Here is a 20,083-nt window from a genome sequence, read left to right on the forward strand (position 1 = left end):
CTTTCTTACCTGCCTTGTCCATCACATCTTGCAGCAGGGGGAAGTTCGTCTCAGGTGTTTACTGGCTTTGCAAGGGCTGTATCGCAACCAGGAGATGGCTTCTCGTATGGAACTCTTCACCAGCCGTTTCAAGGTAAGATGCCCATCCCTGCCTGACCCAACTTGAGACCTGGGACTTTCTGAGAGCCAGTTTGGTGTAGTGGTTAAGTGCGCGGACTCTAATCTGGGAGAACCGGGTTTGATTCCCCACTCCTCCACTTGCACCTGCTGATGTGACCTTGGGCAAGTCGTAGCTCTGATAAGAGCTGTTCTTGAAAAAAGAGCAGTTTCTGTCAAGAGCTCTCTCAGCCCTACCTACCTCACAGGGTGTCTGTTGTGGGGAGGGGAAGGGAAAGGAGTTTGTAAGCCGCTCTGAGACTCCTTTGGGTAGTGAAGGGTGGGGTATAAATCCAATCTCCTTCTTTCTGTATGCCAGGCAGATGCCCTACCACTGAGCCATCGCCCCTTCCCCAGGACAGAATGGTTATCCTCTGTTGAATAGCATCCTTTGTTTGAATCTCCCACTGTATTTCACAGAAAAGTTAGAAATGTTTAGCAGTAAGTAAGGTAGAATTGTGACACAGTCCTTCAGCACCCCAAATTCTGGTGAGTTCTGTTGCTCACCAAGCTGGCAACTTCCTTCGGCTTCCTGTTGAATGTTGGAACTTTTGAGTGACCAATCTTACTCCAGTTAATTGTGAGGGATTCTGCGTTGTATAATGGAGAAGGATTTGAATAGTGCAGTCCTCTTCAGTAATCAGTATTCCTGAGATTGTCCAGGCTCCCTGCTTTCCTTCTCCAGGACAGATTCCAAGGCAGTGCTAGAAGACAACACCAGAGGTCATTATTACTCTTCTACTCTGGAGCGTTGGTCTGTGTAGAAATATAGTCTTGTCTGTTTGGGCTCTGCACCTGTGTAGATGTATGGCTGGGGTAACTCCATCTTTGTTACATGCCGGTGCTTATTTGCCTGAAGTTCGGGGGGAGGGTGATGTTCGGCCACTCCAAAGAGAGCTGTTCGTTCTCCCTCCCTCACACACGCACGCACGTTAGCAGCCCTTATCTTCAAGGCCTGAGTTGTTTCTTCTCTCCACTGGAGGCCGGGTATAGAATGGCGTGGCTCATCCAAGTGTTTGGGACAGCTTGATCAGTCATTCTTTAGCATATAGGACGCCTAGTTTTGGTGATGCACATGGTCTCAGATTCGGGCAAGCTTCGCTGTGCGTGTATGTGCTCGAGGTCCAGCTGATGAAGGCTTAGCCGTCATTTTCTGTAAGTTAGATGCTTTATTAAAAATCTCTTTTTAGCAAACCTGGATCTTGTGTATTGTTTCTTCGGAATTTCTGTGACCCTGAGAGTTCATCACAGTAGAGCCCCATATTGGAACCTTGGGTTAAGCTAGCAAGTGCTGACCTTGTGCCCACCCTCGGTTCCTGTTTCCGAACCTTGCTCCTGTTTGGATTTCTGGCTTCCTGACCTCCTGCTTCGGACAACTATTCTCTTGGACTCTCAACTCGGCTCCTGTTCTGTCTCTTCTGGCTACGACCCCTGGTGTCAGGCTTTCCAGTCAAGATACTCAACAACGTTCCTTCAGGGGGGAGGCAGGGCAACAGTGCAGCGATGTGGTTGAGTTTTCTCAGAGCTCTGAGACTCACCAACTTCTGGAGCTTTTTTAGGGTTCCATTTGGTTCTCCTTGGTCCCATCGGTTCGTCGGGAGTACGAACTGATTGCAGAGGACTTTTATATCTGAGCCCCCCGTTTGTGGCAACAACGGGTGTGGAGTCAGAATTGTCCTAACGCAGGAAGCACCAAAGACCAGCCCTGATAGCACGACTGACAAGCTGTATTACCCCTTTACAAAGAGCCTTCAAACCTCGTCATACCATCTAGGCGATGAACCTGTGAGTACTTTCTTTTTCTTGACAACTTTCAAGCTTGGAAAACAACTTCTATTTGCCCCTATAAATCTTTCCGAGAAGCTAAAGGAGGTGCTGAGGAATCTTCCCTCACGCATTCCTATGATAAGCTCCGGGGCGTCAACGTCAATATAAATACAAAGGGTAGAGTAATATATTGAAATCTCCTATCTGCTATTTGGAAAACACCTTAAATATTGAAGAACAGTGACTTACTTGATTTATGGGGTCTGGATGTAAAATGGTGACGAAGCTGGCACTTTTAATGGCGTAATTCCACAGAGACATCTCGGCTTAAGTGCGAAATGGCTTTTTTTAGCACAAATTGGAGAGGACTGGCAACTGTCAGAAACCTTTTGGGACTAGATTATTCTACGAATGCAAACTAAAATACTTGAAAGCTCTCTCTCCATTTTTGGAACAAATCGAGAGTGCTTTTGAGAGTATAACAGACCCTCCATTGCAAATGACGCCATCCTTGTCCCAAAACCTCGACCGGTCTGGAGATGTGATCCCTAATATGAGAGAAATAACAAAAGACTACTCTGACTGCTTGAAGTCCCAAGTTTTCTTAGTTGCCAAGCACAACGAGGCATTTTTATAGGCTTTGGGCTGTTTGATCGTGCATACAAGCAGTCTGGAAGGGGAGGGGGAGAATTTCAAAGTGTCTTCAGAGACTGAACAGACTTTCAAGTGCTACTACATAAGTAAGACTGAGACCTTCAAAGATCAAAGGCACAGGAGATTAACAATTTTGGGGAGACATTTGCAGGGAAAACAGAAGAAATATAAACTGTATAACTAATTAGTAGCAATATATCTCGATTGTTTGCATGGTGAAACTGACTAATGAGAAGATTTACCTAAAGTGAACTCTCAAACTGCAAAAGAAAAACAACAATAATAACACACATTTGTTCATATATTATTTCTTTCTTCCTTCTTTTCTCTGAACCTTTACTGATACTTGATAAATGACTGATTAAGAATATAATCTGTAGTTACAAATATTGACTATCTTTATTGTCTTAACTGATTAGTGAAAGTTAGAAGTAATGGTTGGTTTATTTGAAGCAATATGTTTTGGATATTTGTAATGTTCTAACTGATGGTTGATAAAAAATTATAGGGTAGTTTTGACTCTTAAAGTGGGCCTTGTAGGGAAAAAATAAAAGTAATGGCCTAATTACCTAGAGAAGGTGTAATGACCCTAAGTGTTGTGAGAGAAAAGAGGGATCTATATAGTGTGAGGTGAAAGTATATTGGCAGTGTAAAGTTGAGAGCAGATGTTATGGAGAAAATATAAATTACTACGTTTAGGTTTGCAAATAAAGGGGAATTTGAAAGCTAACAATACTAAAAATATGAAAGAATATCTTAAAGGGCCTAGATTGATATTATATAAGAAATTCGAACTGTCTAACTGCTGTGAAATACCTGTGTGTTTTTTTCTTTTATATTTTTATTGTTATAAAATTGATTAATAATAGTAATAGCAGATAGGATATAGAAAAAATGAATTGTTTATTGGGAACAGAATTTTACTTAATGACATCTGTTGTGGACTATAGATTAACAAAGGGAAAAAGGGAATTATGTATCTAAAGATGTTATGAACGAGGCAATGGCTGGATACCTTTGAAGTGTATGGCTCTCTTTTTTTTGTTTTATATAACTCTTTAAAAAACTAATAAACCCTAACCCAACAATGGGCAATCAGGGGGAAAAAACAAAAAAACAACAACGTTCCTTCAGAAGTTTCAGTTTATTGAGGACTAGTGCTTAGGACATCATGAACTCTTGTGTCAGGAATGGAGGGCAAATGATTCGAACCTTTAGATATACCCCCTTCATACATGACCTCCTGATGCAAGAAAGCCAATAAGCAAGCACCTGAAGACGTGGGCAAAAAGCAACAGTTACATTCCCAGGGAGAAGCTAGGAACAGGCAGAGTCAAGCCTTCAAGGACACTAGACAGATAACAGCTCGCAGGTGAAAGGCAAGGGGGGATGGGAGGAGGGAGACAGAACAACCCACACATTCCACACCATGGCAGCCTTAGCTGACACCTGGGCCAGACTTGACTCCTGCCTCCTAACCCAGCCCGTGACACTCTCCCTGTTTCCTCCAGTTTTACTTGTAAAAATAATAGTCAACACGACATTCAATCTGAGTAAACTGCAGCTGCTCACCCCATTCATGGAGTTTCTCCACTTCTGCAAGGGAACTGTCATCAGCTGTTCTGTTTCAATTAGGTCACAAGGTCTGCAGAAAACCAAGTCACATGGATTGCTATTTACACAAAAACTCCAATCACCACCCTCGGCAAAAAAGAGGCATAATCTCAAAACATTAGTAGACCGTGCAAGATGGATATGTGAACCGCACTTTCTCAACGATGAACTAAATCATCTAACCCACTCACTTCAAGCAAATGGCTACTCCAAGAATGAAATTAGAAGAACAATTGAACAAAAGGTAAAACAACTGAGGGAAAACAGTCTCCCACAGGAAAAGTATATATCAAAGAAATCACTGATCAGATGGAAAAACAACCTACAAACAGTATTCAGACCCACCAGAAAATTACAACAGATGCTACGATCAGCAAAAGACAGAAGAGACCCCCTCACTTCTGCAGGAGTATACCGCATAGCCTGCAGTTGTGGACAGTTTTACAGGTTTACCACATAGCGTAGCATTCAGACAAGAATAAAGAACATGAAAGTAGGGATGTGCAAAAAAAAAAAATTCGGTAAAATTCGGATTCGGGTTTATTGAACCCGAATTTTTTCGGGAAACCCGAAAAAACCCGAATATCTAATTCGGTAAAGCATAGATATCCGAAAATATTCGGGAAACCCGAAAAATTCGGGTTTATTATAACCAATGGGGCCATTGAAGTCAATGGCAAAAAACCTCTTGAAACTTTGCAGGGGGCTGGGGGGGAGGGGGTAGAGGCTCCAAATCTGGACAGTGGCTGCTCAAGCCTCTCCCCGAAAGACCCCCAAAGTTTCGAGAAGATTGGTCCAGGGGGTCCGATTCCAGGGGCATCCAAAGAGGGTGCCCCCAGTCCCCCCAGATCAGCTTGCTGTATTCCTGGTTTGCCGCCGAAATGCAATGCATTTCAATGGGATTTTAACCTTCTGCTTTCCTTTTTGCAGACCCCTAGGAGGGGGTTAGAGGGAGAGGCTCCAAACTTGGAGGGTGGTTAGTGGAACCCCTCCCCAACATGCCCACCAAGTTTCAAGAAGATTGGACCAGGGGGTCCAATTCTATGGGCCCCCAAACAGGTTGCCCCCATCCCTCCATTGTTCTCTATGGTGGGAAAAAACTTTTTTTTTCGGGATTCGGAAAACCGCATAGGAAGCCATTTCGGGATTGCAAAAGCCGAAAAAAGCCGAAAAACGTTATTTTCGGCTTTTTTTCGGTTCGGGATCCTGAAATGCACATCCCTACATGAAAGACACTGCAGACTGGGTCAACCTGAAAAATCAACAATGGCTGAACATAGCCTAACTCAAACAGGACACAGTATCTTATTCCAAGACACTGAAAGGCTGGACAACACATGCAATTACCATGTCAGATTACACAGGGAAGCCATTGAAATTCATAAACATAAACACAATTTCAACAGGAAAGAAGAGAGCTTAAAAATAAATAGGGTATGGTTTCCTGTCCTGAAAAACACAAAATACTCTACATCTTACAATAGCACTACAGATAAGATTAGAATTTCAACAGCCAATCCATATGCAAAAGAACCTCCTCAGGAAAGCTTCTCCATTAGCATGTCACAGCCTGGGGAACTCCTACAAGATAATGACTCAGCCCTACCCCACCTTCTAGAGTAGATATAAATTCCTGCCTACCATTTTCTCACCTTGACACAGAGAGTACTCCATCTTTCTGTTTTATACCTCTGAGGTATAACTGATGCCAGTCATAGCTGCTGGTGAAACGTCAGGTCCCACAATTCCAAGACCACGGCCATACAGCCCAAAAAATCCTACAACTAATGAACTCCGGCCATGAGAGCCTTCGACAACATAATGTCATCAGCTTTCCCCGTGCAAAAGATTTTGCCTCTCAGAGCTAAGGAAAGGTGGGGTGTTGCCATCTTGAACTAGGCAGCGTGGTAGATTGCCTTCTGCAGCAGTCACCCCAGGAAAAATGTTTAAACTCAAGGAAACCATTTCCACGCTCACCTTGTTCTCTCCCAAGTGGATTGGCTTGTTGGAAGAGATCTTGGGATCCTTTTACATGTTCATTTGGTCCACCCTTGAAACACACGGATGGCCTCTCATCTCATGGAGACCAGTCTACACACTATGGAGCATGCAAGTTGGGTCATTTCTGTGAGTTGCAGATGCTCCTTAATTCCTGGATTACACAAGTGACAGGATTGGGGGACATATATGTGTACTTTTAAGTTTCCCTAACAGGCCAAATAGTGCTTCCTGGGACAGGTTGAGAAAATGGGAGGATATCAATATCTTCAGCAAGATATCAATATCTTCAGCAAAATGGGCAAGTGAGCTCTGTGCTCTACGAGTGGTCCCCCCCCCCCCCGGTCATAGGGACAACACAGTCCTCCAACCAGTTGGTACTGATAACCAGCTCGTCCCATATCATAGAATCATAGAATGTTAGAGTTGGAAGGGACCTTGCAGGTCATCTAGTCCAAACCCCTGCACTCTGCAGGAGTATACTGAGAGATAGCCCTACATACCTACAACATAGCCGAAAGATGGTCGTCCATCCACCACCTCCTGAGGCAGACTGTTCCACTGCTCAACCACTCTCACAGTTAGGAAGTTTCTCCTGATATTTAGCCGTTAACGACTCCCTTGTGATTTCCACCCATTAGATCTAGTCTTGCAATCGGGAGCAAGAGAGAATAGGATCCGCTGCATCTTCTACATAACAGCCCTTCAAATATTTGAAGACTGCAATCATGTCCCCTCTAAGCCTTGTCTTTCCCAGGCTAAACATACCCAACTCTTTCAGCCTTTCCTCATAAGACTTGGATTCCAACCCTCTCACCATCCTGGTTGCCCTCTTCTGGACACGCTCGAGCTTGTCAACATCCTTCCTAAAATGTGGTGCCCAAAACTGGACACAGGACTCCAGGTGGGGCCTGACCATAGCAGAATAGACCGGAACTACCACCTCCCTTGTTCTCTGTGCCAGCTGTGGTCTTCAAGCTGCCATCTACTGGTTGTTCCCACATTTAAAGTGGCCTGCGTGGCACTGACCGGAGTGTGGGCCTTTCACATGATGGCTCCAGCTCTGTGGAATGGGCTCCCTGAAGAGGTGAGGAGAGTCCCCTCCTTAGAGATGATAAGGAGGCAGGGCACAGTTTGCCTGTTTGCCAGGGGTTTTGATGGGGGATGAACTGCAAGAATCTTTGGGGCAGGACTAAACGTATTTGGATTTTTAAAAATGTATTTGCTTTTAATTCATAATGCTTTATTACTTGTAAGCCACATTGAGCCAAGAAGAAAGATGACGTTTCCTATACATTTTTTCGAGAAGATTAATTCACAACAGTACCAGTTCTTGGAGGAGGGAGGCGTGAGAGGCCCTCCATCTTTGGGCCTACTTGGAGATGTTCAGCATGGCACAGGGGTTATAGTATTGCGCTTGGATCTGGGAGACTTGCGTACAAATATCACACTGCTATGAACTTCCACCTTAGATCCCTTCCAGTCCGGCTTTCGCCCGGGACATGAGATGGAGACGGCACTGGTGGCCCTCACGAATGACTTCAGGAGGCATCTGGATTGAGGCGGATCGGCAGTGCCGCTGTTGTTAGACCTGTCAGCAGTGTTTGACACGGTCGACCATTAGCTACTGATCCACCGCCTCGCCGACACGGGGGTCCAGGGGCTGGCCTTGCAGTGGCTTGTCGCCTTTCTCCAAGGACGGGGACAGAGGGTGGCATTAGGGGGCCAACTATCCCAGAGGCACCCACTAGAGTGTGGAGTGCCTCAAGGGGCTGTGTTGTCCCTGATGCTCTTTAACATCTATATGCGCCCCCTTGCCCAGATTGCCCGGAGGCATGGGCTGGGATGTCACCAGTAGGTGGATGACACCCAGGTCTATCTGTTGTTGCGCGATTAGTCAGCCTCCAAACCAGAAGATCTAGACCGGGTGTTACAAGCCATGGCTGGTTGACTTAGGCTGAGCCGGCTGAAACTGAATCCGATGAAGATGGAGGTTCTGTGCCTAGGCCAATGTGGCCCGGGGGTAGGGATCCCGCTTCCAACCTTCGATGTGGTGCCTTTGGTGCCAGCGCCGGAGTTTAGGAATTTGGGAGTGCTCCTGGATGCTTCCTTAACAGTGGAGAACCAGGTAGCAGCCACTGCCAAATCTGCCTTTTATCATGTCCAGCTGATCCAACAGTTGGTTCCCTTCCTTGAACGCAACGACTTAGCAACAGTGATCCATGCAATAGTCACCTTGAGACTGGACTGCTCTCTACATGTGGCTGCCCTTGTCTCAAATCCGGAAGCTGCAGCTGGTGCAAAATGCTGCGGCCAGGCTGTTGATGAGACTCCCAATTTGGGAGCACATCCAGCCTGTGTTAAAGGCACTGCAGTGGCTGCCAGTAGCATACCAAATTTCAAGATGCTGGTTCTTACCTTTAAAGCCCTTTATGGTCAGGGGCCGACACATCTGAATGACTGCCTCTCCCCACATCTTCCCCAGAGAGTACTGCGTTCAGGGGCCCAGAATCAACTGGTCCTCCCGAGTCTTAAGGAGGCCAGGCTGTCAACATCCAGGGCCAGGGCCTTCTCAGTGGTGGCTCCATCCTGGTGGAATGAGCTCCCAGAGGAGATGAGGGCCCTGTGGAACCTCTCTCAGTTCCGCAGGGCCTGTAAAATGGAGCTCTTCCGCCAGGCCTTTGGAGCCACCGCCACCACCATTGAACATCATCAACAACTTGTAGTGGAAGGAGAGGAAGCCCTGTTGTCTCTGGAGCCCATAATGTCAGCCTGTGCTAGCTGCCTGAAAGACACCTGGAGCAGACCTCGGAGCCGGATATGAGAAGAAAGAACTAATATGGTCGCCATCATTGATTCAGCAGCAACAATACTAGCACTTACTGTATCATTGTTAACTGGTTTTAGCATTGTTATAAATGTTTTAATTGTTCTGTTGTAAATACGCTGATTTTAGGTAAGCCGCCCTGAGCCGGCCTTGGCTGGGAGGGTGGGGTATGAATTTAAGAAACAGATAAATAAATAAGTACTGGGTTTGGGTTGTTAGGATAAACTGGAGACGGGAGAGCCGCACGGAATGCTGCGCTGAATTCCTTCAGGAAAGTGCAAGGTCAAAATGAGTTGATGCTTTCTTACACGCCTAGGAAAATGCTGATCACTACTCTGGGGCCAGGAAGTGGTTATTCTCCAGGCCAGTTTCGCTGGAGATCCTGGAGGTTTTTGGCCTCATCTGGGCATGGAACAGAGGTCACTGGGGGGAGGGTGGTGGGGAAGGTATTTGCGAATTCCCTGCCTTGTGCATGGGGTTGGACTAGATGGCCCTGGAGGTCCCTTCCAACTCTGTGATTCTATGGAGTTAGGTAAACAGGCTGAGCAGTTGGGGAGGCCCGAGATCTGGATTCCTGTGTTGAGCATCGTTGGACTAGATGGCTTTTTGGTCCCCTCCCAGCTGTGATTCTGCCAAAGCTGTTGTAGTATTTCGGTTTTAATAATGGGTCTCTGTTCTTGTTTTAAGAAGGTTTGTATACTCCTTTTTGTTTGTTATTGGTTTTTATTATGCAGTCTTATATTGCTGTTTTTATGTTTTTAACTGCTTTTGCAAGCCACTCGGGGATGGTTACTTGGATGGAGCAGGAAATATTTCAAATGAATGCACTGGCTTTCTGTGATTCATAAACTGGAGGGTGGAAGAGATGCTTGGGACAATGTTGGCGGCGACTGCATATCAGACAGCGGGGAGGGCAGGTCTTGCTTTTGCCTGCTCCTCCTACCCGTCTGTTTCTTGCAGGAGCGGATGGTGTCCATGGCACTGGACAAGGAGCCCCAGGTAGCGGTGGAAGCAGTAAGACTTCTCACGCTTATCCTCCAGTGAGTAGCATTACGATAGCGGGGAGGTGCCACGATGATTTCGGCTGCCTGGTTTACATACTCACCTTACTGACACAACAGGAACATGGAGGACGTGCTCACGGACTCTGACTGCGAAAGCATCTTTCCACTAGTTTATGCTTCCAGCCGTCCTCTAGCTGTCGCTGCTGGTGAATTCTTGTACAAGAAGTGAGTGATCCCCTCCCCACCCCACCACACCCCACCCCACCCCCTGGTGTGCTTGCAGAGGAGATGGTGCCTGGGTTCCAGCACCCACTCATCTTCTGCTAAGGCAGCCAAGAATTTTGGCTTTCGCCCTCCCTTCGTAAAGGGAGCCAGTTTGGTGTAGTGGTTAGGAGCACGGACTCTAATCTGGGAGAGCCGGGTTTGATTCCCCACTCCTCCTCCACATGCAGCCAGCTGGGTGACCTTGGGTCAGTCACAAGTCCTCTCAGAGCTGTTCCCTCAAGGGCCGTCCTCGAAAGAGCTCTCTCAGCCCCACGTACCTCACAGGGTGTCCCTTGTGGGGAGGGGAAGGGGAAGGAGACTGTAAGCCGCTCCGAGACCCCTTCGGGTAGTGAAGGGCCATGGGGTATAACTCCAATCTCCTCTTCTCCTCCTCCTAATGGTGATGGTTTGACTTGTAGGCTGCTGGCACCAGAGGGGGGATGTGCCAGGGGAGACGAGGAGCCCCGTGAGGGAGCGCGAGCCTTCCTTCGGCAGCTTCTTTCCTTCTTCATGGAGAGTGAGGTGAGAGGGAGCTGGAGGCCGTCGTTCCTACCCCCCCCCCCGACTGTGAGGAGCTGGGCAGGGCCAGTGGTGAGGCTCTTGTCCTTCCATCCTTAGTTCCATGACCACGCGGCTTATTTGGTGGACAGCCTGTGGGACTGCGCAGCTCCCCTGCTGAAGGACTGGCAGGTGCTGACGGGGCTGTTGCTGGAGGAGCCGCCCGCGGCGGGTGAGTGGCCGGGAAGGACGGTGCTGGGCGCTCAGCATAACCTAGGGTGGCATTGCGGGTCACTGGCTTTATGGCTTGTGTGCAAGTGCGTGTGGTGCCAGGTCAGTGCTAGCAGCTTGCACCCACAGGCTCAGTCCAATGAAGCATACTTGAGCAGATGGAAGCCCCCTCGGGGAGGCATCTAGCCTGGCTTAGTGCGAGGTCATGATTTGGCCGGGGTGCTTTGGGAGACCCATTAACCCCGCACTGAGGATCTCGGAGAAGGGGCTGGATAAGGACACGTAGAATGGGTAGTGTGTGGGCATTGGCTTCCTGCCCTCCGTAGTGTGCTGTTCTCCCTTTACAGGTTTTAGTGACCAACAAGAAAGTGCGCTCATCATGACCTTAGTGGCCAGCATGCGGCAGGCGACGGAGGGGCAGCCCCCCGTGGGCAGAGCCTCTGGGAAGAAGGTAACAGAGGAGGGAGGGTGGCCACTGCCGGGCGTTCCCTCGCTCCCTTCCCTTCCCGTGGTGGGGGTCTCCTAGGACGTGCTCCCCTGACCGCGTTCTCCTCCCTTCCGCCTTCTTTCTCTGGCAGGCATTAACAGCCCGGGAGCGCAAGACACAAGCCGAGGACCGCTTGAGACTCACCCAGCACCTCATCCCACTGCTGCCCCAGTTGTTGGCTAAGGTGAGTCCAACTGGGGATGACGACCGGGATGGTGAGAGCCAGGAGGTGGGGCAGGGCAGGGCAGGGGAGACAGACCCCCCGGGAGCCGCTCCGCGGCAGACTTAGCAGGGAAGAGGATATTCCGAAAGGTTTGTCTTCCAGCTCTCCAGAGGCAAGGTGTCGGTTTTTGAGTTATTTTCTTAGGGGGAACAATCTGTTGGCAGACCTGCCTTGTCCAATAATATAGAAGCAGCTTCAAGAAGCTTGACTTTGCCTTCAAGCTTTCGCTCATTTCCAGAGCTCCTATGGTCGAATGACCTTGATTAGTGACGAAAAAGAATAATATATTATTTATTAAAGGAAAATATGCTAGACAGAAATGTAGTGACCAAGTAGGTTGTGTTTGGGTCACCATCTAGCAACAAGTACGGTATATTATCCCCTTGAAGTTTATTAGACGAGGAATGTATTAAACGTGGTGAGATCCCTTAGTTTTATCAAAACTGTTTTAAAAAATCTCCAATATTTTGTGAGACAGAGCATCAGTTTTACCCTGACCATAAGAGCAGAGATGATCTGAATATGGAATATGATGGAATTGTCCCTGTAATACTTCGCAGGGGATGGCATTAATGCGAGCTAAAGCAAATGCCCATACCTGGTGGGGGGGGCTGTTAGGTGTTTCATGTACGATGGTGGAGTCCAAGGAGATAAAATACCAAAAAATTGACTCGAGCAGACTATGCGAGCGAATCACCATGCTGTTATAATCCAGCTTTGTAAGACCCTCCAGCCCATTTCTTCATGGTTCATCATCGTTGTTCTGTGCAGGTCCACATGGGTACTGCATACGCATGCAGGCCAGCCACCGGTAGGTTTCTAGTTAGCTCCGTAACAGCAGGAGGAGCCCCTCCCAACTGGAGCCATTGGAGCCATTTTCCTGCCCAGCGGTCACATGCTCCAGGGAGGGGCTCCACACACTCCCTCAGTTCTCTCTTTGCCATCGGCCTTGAGAAGAACATTCTGTGTTACCGCTTTCTTTTTCGTTGAGAAGTCTTTGTTCAAGAAGCGTTTGACAGGCTCAACAAAAATGACCTGGACAGATGAACACTCTGTCTCGAGGAGAATCATAACGTAGCGGCATGCAAAATCTGCCAGCCATTCATCCCAAAGGCTCACTCTCCTTGGCTCAAAGCAGTCTCGTGGGAGAAGGCTTTGTCCGCCCCAGTCACCCCAGCAGCCAAAACATCTGCCGTGGCTGAGCCACCAGTCTTTTCAGTCCCCAGATCTGTTACAGTGTCTCCCACCCTCCGTGCTCACCCTGTGTATCCTTTCATATGTGGTATCCCTCAAGTGGCAGTCTTTTCTCTGGTGCTGTTTGACGTCCGTATGTGCCCCCCTCACCCGGCTGGTGCGGACTTTCGTGCTGGTATGTCAGCAGCATGCTGATAACACCCAGCTGTGTCTTTTGATTTGGCGGCTGCCTGGGCACTCTGCCCCTCAAAATCTGGCTGAGGGACTGGAGGCCGTGGTGGGATGGTTGAAAAGGAGCCGGTTGAGACGGAATCCAACCTAGATAGAGGTTCTGTGGCTGGGTGGGTGCGATCCATGACTGGGGTGCCAACTCCCGACTCTAGATGGTGTGCCCTTAACACCAGGCACAGTCTGTCAGGAGCTTGGGTGTGGCTCTGGATCACACATGTTGCCAAGTTGGCGTTTTTTCAGCTGTGCCAGGTGAGGCAACTGGCCCCCGTCCTGTCTCGCCCTGATCTAGCCACAGTGGTCCATGCAACGGTCCGTGCACCTCTAGGTTGGACTGCTGTACCTCGCTCTATGCTGGCCTGTCCTTGAGACTGGCCTAAAAACTCCCAACTAGTCCAGAATGCAGCGGCGCAGGTCCGGATTGGAACATCACAGAAGGCTCAGCCAGTCTGGTGTAGTAAGTGCGCAGAGGACTCTAATCTGGGAGAACTGGGCTTGATCCCCCACTCCTCCACTTGCAGCTGCTGGATGACCTTGGGCAGGCCATAGTTGTTTCTGAAAGAGCCGTTTCTGTCAGGAGCTCTCTTAGCCCCACCTACACCACAGGGTGTCTGTTGCGGGGAGGGGAAGGGAAAGGAGTTTGTAAGCTGCTATAAGACTCCCGAGTGAGGGGCGGGGTATAAATCCAATCTCCTCCTCCTCCTCCTCTTCGCTACGTCAGCTGCACTGGCTTCCGGTGGAGTACCGTGTCAGTTTCAGGGGTTTGGTATTGACCTTTAAGGCCTGAAGTGGTCAGGGACCCATGTATCTTTGAGACCGTATCCTCTGGCATGTCCTCCAAAGGGCATTATGCTCTGCAGAGAACCATCTACTGGTGATCCCCAGTCCAAAAGAAGTCTGGCTGTCCTCACCCTGAGCCGGGGCTTTTTTTGCCCTGGAAGGCTTTTGGTTGAGACATAAAGAAACACCATGTTAGAACAAAACACGCTTCTACTAATATGCACTTGTGTCTTCATATATTGATTTACATACAATAGAGACCCTAGTATATCTGACACACATTCATTATAGTACAAAAACCTGAAGTACATGATATATCTACTAATAGGAAAGTCCACAGCTACAGAGACCTATTCCAATGCTGTGGGCTATCTTGCTCCTGATAAGAGACTGATGGAGGTTGCAACAGTCGCAAATGATGAGAGATGCAGCAGGCTGTGTTATGCTCTCCACACAAAGTGATTCAGCAAGCATCAAAGCAAGCAACGCGCCTCCTAGGCCACTCCAGAGGAGGGGGCCTTGGTAGGAGGTTCAGCCTCCCTGCCATCCGTTTGTGTCCACTGCTGGCTGTTGTTTGCAACAGGTGGAAGTCTCTAGAGCGCTCTGTTCTCTTCCAGCAGTTCTCCACTGATGTTGAGAAGGTGGTGCCTTTGCTGGAGGCCCCCTGCTATTTCGACCTGAAGCTTTACAGCACTGGCCGTCTGGAGAAGGTAGGGATGGGCACGTGCCCGTTGGCCTTTCCGAGCAAGCCCCGCCCCCTCAGAGAGCCCCTCTGGACAGCGCTGCGTCTCTTCTTTCTCCTCCCTGTCTCTTAAGTATTTGGAGTTGCTGGTGGCCCAGCTGTGGACCGTGGTTGAAAAGCACACCGACAAGGAAGTGCTGGAGACGGCTGCCAGGACCCTGTCTGCTCTTTGCTGTCCGGAATTTGCCTTTTTCAGCCGGGTGGATTCTGCCCTCAGCCGCTTTGTGGACCACCTTGCTGATAAATTCCAGCATGAGGCTGCCGAACTGCTCCAGGTACCGGGAGCTGCGCTGGAGTGGCACCTAAGGGTTCTGGGTAAAGCCCAGGGGGGGGGCAAGGATGAGGATCCCGGGGGGGGGGCGGGGGGAAACCATCATCGTGGGGGTGCTTGGGATGGGAACGGGGGTCCCTCCAGGGCTGCCCCTGTGTGGGAAAAGGTTACTGGACCAGGTGGGCCCTCAGTGGTCTGGCCCAGCAGGGCCGTTCTGATGTTCCTTCCTCTCCCTGCCTGACTCCCGTTTCCTCCTGTTTAGTCCTCGCTTGCGGAGGAAGAGGTTGCTTACAGCCTGGCTGCCACTCTCAGGCGCATTGCCGTCTTCCACAGGTGAGCACGGGGTGGCGGAAGGTGAGCTCAGTCACCGTCGGCAGCCCCCAGGTCATGCTGCCCTGCCGCCCTGACCTCCCACCCCGTAGGTTTGGGGAGGACGTCCAGGCTGGTGGTGTTTCCAGGAGTTAAGGCCTGGCCTGCCCTGGGCCTGCAGTTCCCGGGGGGGGGTGTGTGTGGGCTGGAAGGAACGTGCCATCATGACCTCTCTTCTGATTGTCCCCTTTGCCGTTACGTGCAGCGCTCACGATCTGACGCCCTGGTGCCTCTTTGAGCCCTGCATCCACCTCCTACGCCACGCGGTGGACACAGGCGAGGTCCCCAAGCAGGTACTGGGATGTTGAGAGCAGGGGTGTGGGGCTTGAGCTTGGCTGGGGGCCATTCTGATTTGCTCCTTGGGGTGGGTGGGTGGTGGTGGGTCCGTTGTAGGGCTGCAGCGCCTGAGGGTCTCGCTGTTGCTGGGCGGTAGCGGTGGGCAGTCTGGCAGCTGCAGAGCAGGAGTCCCTAGTCTCTCCCTTGGGCGTCCCATTGGGCTGCTTGAGGACAGGGGTTTCTTGACCTTGACTGTGGGGGGGGGGGGATGACGACACGTGGGCGTGGAGGATAACGTTTCCCTTGTCCTCCGCTGTCTTTGCTGTAGGTGGTTATTCCTGCCATGACCTGCTCCCACTTCTCGCTCCTCTGGGAACTGGCCCACTTGTCCAACTCCACCTCCTCTGGGCCCCATCCCAGCCAGGTAAGGAGTGCTTTTGGGGAGGGGGGGGTGTCTCTTGGTGGTCCCCTGTTGGACCTGATCCTCACTCCTGCCACCTTCTGCAGGTGCAGTTGCTCGGCTTGAAAGAGAAGGTGGCTTCCTTTTGCTCCCTCTGCCAAAGCTGCCTTGTTGATGACGACTCCAGCGTGCAAGAGCAGGTGAGAGCTGTCGGCCTGATCCCCAGCGGGGGTGGCTCTTTGGCCTGCTTTGCAGGCTTGGGTTCCTGGGGGAACTGGTGTGTGAGAGTTTGTCTTCTGCTCTTCCTGGCCACAGGGATTGTGACTGCTGGCTGCCTTTGAGGTTTCACAGCTCCCTTAGCAACAAGGAAGGAGGAGGGCTGTGGAACTTGGAAGACTAGCAGACATAACATGGCATAAGCCCTAACATGGGAAGGGATACACGCGTCTTCTTGTGCAGTCCCTGTCTTGTGCGTTTGCACAGGCCGGCCACACAACGTTTTTGTAGCTTAAAAACGCCAAAGTGGGGGCTCCTGCCCCTTTCAGAGCTGATACACAGGCGGGATTCCCACCCTGCCTGTCACGTGCTCTGTTGGCAGGTGCCCCCTTCCCTCAGTTCCTTTTTTGCCATTGTGAGGACAGGAAGCTTTCTAGTGCACGCTGTTTGTTTTTCTTTGTCGCCATTGTGGCTGGAAGAAGACTCCTTTTGCTCTATCGAGAACTCGTTTTGCACTCCCCTGAGAGTCCATCTCACAGGAGGCACGCCCCATCTCCTTCCCTGGGCTCTTCCTGTTTATTGCGTTTGTGGTCCCTCATCATGGCTATTAAGACACTGTTTTAAAAATGTGCAAAATGTGGAACAAAAATGACACACAGCAATGAACATGGACTCTGCCTTCTGTGTTTAGGAGAAGCCCGCGCCTGTTCAGTTTGCTGGCGCTTTACCGCAAGGCTTGGTCGGATGGGGCCTCTAGGCTGCCAGCTGTGCCACGGGGGAAGGCTTAATTCTCCTTGGTTCCTTCCAAGGTGACTCTGAGCTCGGGCCCTACTTCCTCAGGTCCACTTCCCTCGGTTCCAACTCCTGAACCCAGTCTCAGGCCTCCATTGGTCTGTTCGGTTCCTACGGGCCCAACTGTCAAGATGGCTCCGATCCCTCCAAAAAGAACCTCTGTGGTTTCTCTGGAGATGGAATCTAGGCGTGCGCGTTCGCCTTCCCTAGGACTGTCAACCAAGGTCTGGTCGCATCAGAACGTCCTGCGAAAAAGCATTAAAAAATCTAAGCATAAGGAGAAGATCGCGTCTGCACTCAACCCCGGGGGACATGGTCACGTCCTCTGAAGAGTCTGGGGGCTGATCAGGACGTCATCCTGGCACCCCGTTGCCACATCTCACCTCCTCTGCAGGCTCCTTTTCGGAGGCCGCTGATGACCAACTTGGCATCCCTGCAGGACAACTGGCACCTTACGCCTGAGTCTAGACTTCCTGCCTAAAGTAGTTTCCGAATTCCACCTTGCACAGGAAGTTGCCCTACCGGTGTTTTCCCCAGCTCTGCGCTCCGAAGGAGAAAAGGCCCTAAATACCCTTGATGTTAGGAGGGTCCCCCCTTGACTGTATAGATCTGGATGGCTGTTTCCACTTGGGGCGAAAGCACGCTCCACCCGAGCATAAGGTTCATCGGCCACTTTTCATCGAGTTCCCTGCTGGACATCTATGCAGGGCAGCAGCCTGGTTGACAGAGGACACACCTGCCGGTGAGGAAGGAAGCAGGTGTGGGCAAGGCAGCCCTGTAGCTAGGAAATTTTTTTTTTTGGGGGGGGGGGGGAAGACCAAGAAGGAGGAACATAATTAACTTATTGCAGATTAGTGTCAGCTAGCTGCCATGCTTTCTTTGTTTACCTTCATCCCCGACCCTTGTGCACGCTTGCTTGGCTTTGCTGCCATGGGTAACGTAAGGGAGGCTTGCTCTCATCCGTGAGAACTGGCTCAGCCAGACAGCGCTATCAGCGCAACATTGACGAGAAGGGGGGGGCTTGAGTTCCACTATCAGTGTGACTATTTCTGCTCTCGGGGGGTGGGGGAGAGTCTCCCGTTCATGATGTCATGTCCCGCTGGGAGAATTCCCGCGCGAGTGCTAGAAGTTCATTTGCTTAGCTAGTTGAAGCATCAGAGTATATGTAGCGAATCCCTTATGCTAATCGTTATTCCTAACAATGTACCTGTAGCCGTGACAACAGACCAGTATTCCAATAAAGCATAACTTTTCCTGAAGAGGACCTGCTTGCTGTTGATCCTGACAGTTAGATTAGAGAGAGAGAGAGAGAGCCCACCACCAGCAGAGGTGGGGGAAAAACCCCCCACTTTCCCTCCAGCTGCCCTGAGAGTTTACTTTTAAAGTGCCCTAACTCTTAATTTCCCTTATCTCTGAGCGTGTGCACAGCATACTCTCCACTGAGCAGCCAAAAGCTGCAAAAAAAAACTCGGGGGCTGGGGGAGAAACCACCTGTCTGCTCCAGCGCTGTGTAGCTCCAGTGTGTGCCCAGCGCTGCCCAGGCTCAGCTGTCCTCCCCTCCTTTGCAGACCTGGCAGCAGAGCAGTGGCAGCCACACCTTTGCAGCGTCCGCCAGTGAAGCCCAGAAGCCGCCGCCGCTCCAGGGAGGGACCTGGCAGCTGGGAGGCTCCTGGCGGCTCAGCTTCTCCTGGGCAGGCTTGGCTAGTGGGAGTGGCGCCCCCTCTGTCCCTGGTGCTGCTGGAGGCATTTGGGTGCAAGGCAGGTGGCCGTGGGCAGCCTCAGGCCGTGCCTTTCCAGCCACACCCCCGCCCCGCTTGCATGCTTGGCAAGGCTGGGAACCGGCCCGTTCCTAGGCGGAGGTGAGGGGGTCTTCCTGCTTCTGGCTACTTTGTCCCTGTGAAACTATGGGGCCCCCTGCCTGCACGGGTGGGGTCTGATATCCTCCCAGAGGGTGCTAGGCACATCTGTGGGGGCATAGGCTAGCTGAAAGCCTGGGGCAAGGGTATTCTACAAGCTCTGTTCCAGTGAGAGGCTCAGCCCATCTCGTCTGGTGAGTAGCTTGCTATGGCCAGGGGCCTCACCTGGAGTCCTGCGTCCAGTTTTGGGCATCACATTTTAGGACGGATGTTGACGAGCTCGAGCATGTCCAGAAGAGGGCAACGAGGACGGTGAGAGGGCTGGAATCTAAGTCTTACGAGGAAAAGCTGAAATAGTTGGGTCTGTTTAGCCTGGGAAAGAGAAAGCTTAGAGGGGACAGGATTGCGGTCTTCAAATATCTGAAGGGCTGTCATGTAGGAGATGGAGCAGATCTATTCTCTCTTGCTCCGGATTGCAAGGCTAGATCTAATGGTTGGAAATTACAAGGGAGTTGATACCGGTTCAATATCAGGAGAAACTTCCTAACTGTCAGAGTGGTTGAGAGCAGTGGAACGGACTGCCTCGGGAGGTGGTGGATGCTCCTTCGCTGGACGTTTTCGAGTGGAGGAGGCCGGACGGCCATCTTTCGGCTATGTTGTAGGGCTCTCTTTCGGCTCAGCTCCTGGCAGAGTGCAGGGGGTTGGGCTAGATGACCTGCAAGGTCCCTTCCAACTCTAACACTCTATAATCCCAATGTGGGGCTGCATGAGAAGACGGATGATGAAAACAGGGTCGCACTTACCTGTAACTCTTGTTCTTCGAGGTCTTCTGTGCAGACACACATTCCCTTCCTCCTGCCCTGCAGTGAGCCCTCACAGGGCCTATTGTGCCGTAGGGGGGGGGCGGCGGCTTGTGGCGGCTTAGTGGGAACTGAGGAAAGAGAGCGCCTGCCAGTGGAGCATGGGAAGCGCTGGGCAGGAATCCCGTGTGAGCCTCAAAAGGGGCAGAGCACCCCCTATTTGGAGTTTAAAATGTTCTGCGGCCAGCCTGTGCAAGTGCAGTCCCAATGTGTGTCTGCACAGAAGGTGTCAATGAACAAGTGTTACAGGTAGGTGCAACTCTGTTTTCAAGGAGGGTACTTTGCTGTGCCTTACAGCCTCAGGAGGGACAGTGGGGCTTAGTACTTATGCAGAGGAGCTCAGGAGCTGGAAAGGAGAGTGGCGGGCCCTCCTGAG

General features: G+C 50.7%; 1 protein-coding gene across 1 annotated transcript in view; it reads left to right on the forward strand.

Annotated features, from left to right (window-relative positions):
• STAG3 (stromal antigen 3) overlaps positions 1-20,083 on the forward strand; it is a 119,780-nt gene that overhangs the window by 73,560 nt on the left and 26,137 nt on the right. The window contains exons 12-24 of the mRNA XM_015408424.1: positions 35-133; positions 9,977-10,056; positions 10,138-10,245; positions 10,704-10,806; positions 10,903-11,014; positions 11,361-11,464; positions 11,592-11,684; positions 14,546-14,635; positions 14,742-14,942; positions 15,201-15,271; positions 15,513-15,600; positions 15,912-16,007; positions 16,091-16,183. Coding sequence (XP_015263910.1) covers positions 35-133; positions 9,977-10,056; positions 10,138-10,245; positions 10,704-10,806; positions 10,903-11,014; positions 11,361-11,464; positions 11,592-11,684; positions 14,546-14,635; positions 14,742-14,942; positions 15,201-15,271; positions 15,513-15,600; positions 15,912-16,007; positions 16,091-16,183 — 1,338 coding nt within the window. The remainder of the gene's footprint in view (positions 1-34; positions 134-9,976; positions 10,057-10,137; positions 10,246-10,703; positions 10,807-10,902; positions 11,015-11,360; positions 11,465-11,591; positions 11,685-14,545; positions 14,636-14,741; positions 14,943-15,200; positions 15,272-15,512; positions 15,601-15,911; positions 16,008-16,090; positions 16,184-20,083) is intronic.

The sequence above is a fragment of the Gekko japonicus genome, unplaced genomic scaffold (assembly GCF_001447785.1).
Source record: "Gekko japonicus isolate JY-2015 unplaced genomic scaffold, Gekko_japonicus_V1.1 scaffold784, whole genome shotgun sequence".
In the NCBI taxonomy this organism is placed as follows: Eukaryota; Metazoa; Chordata; class Lepidosauria; order Squamata; family Gekkonidae; genus Gekko; species Gekko japonicus.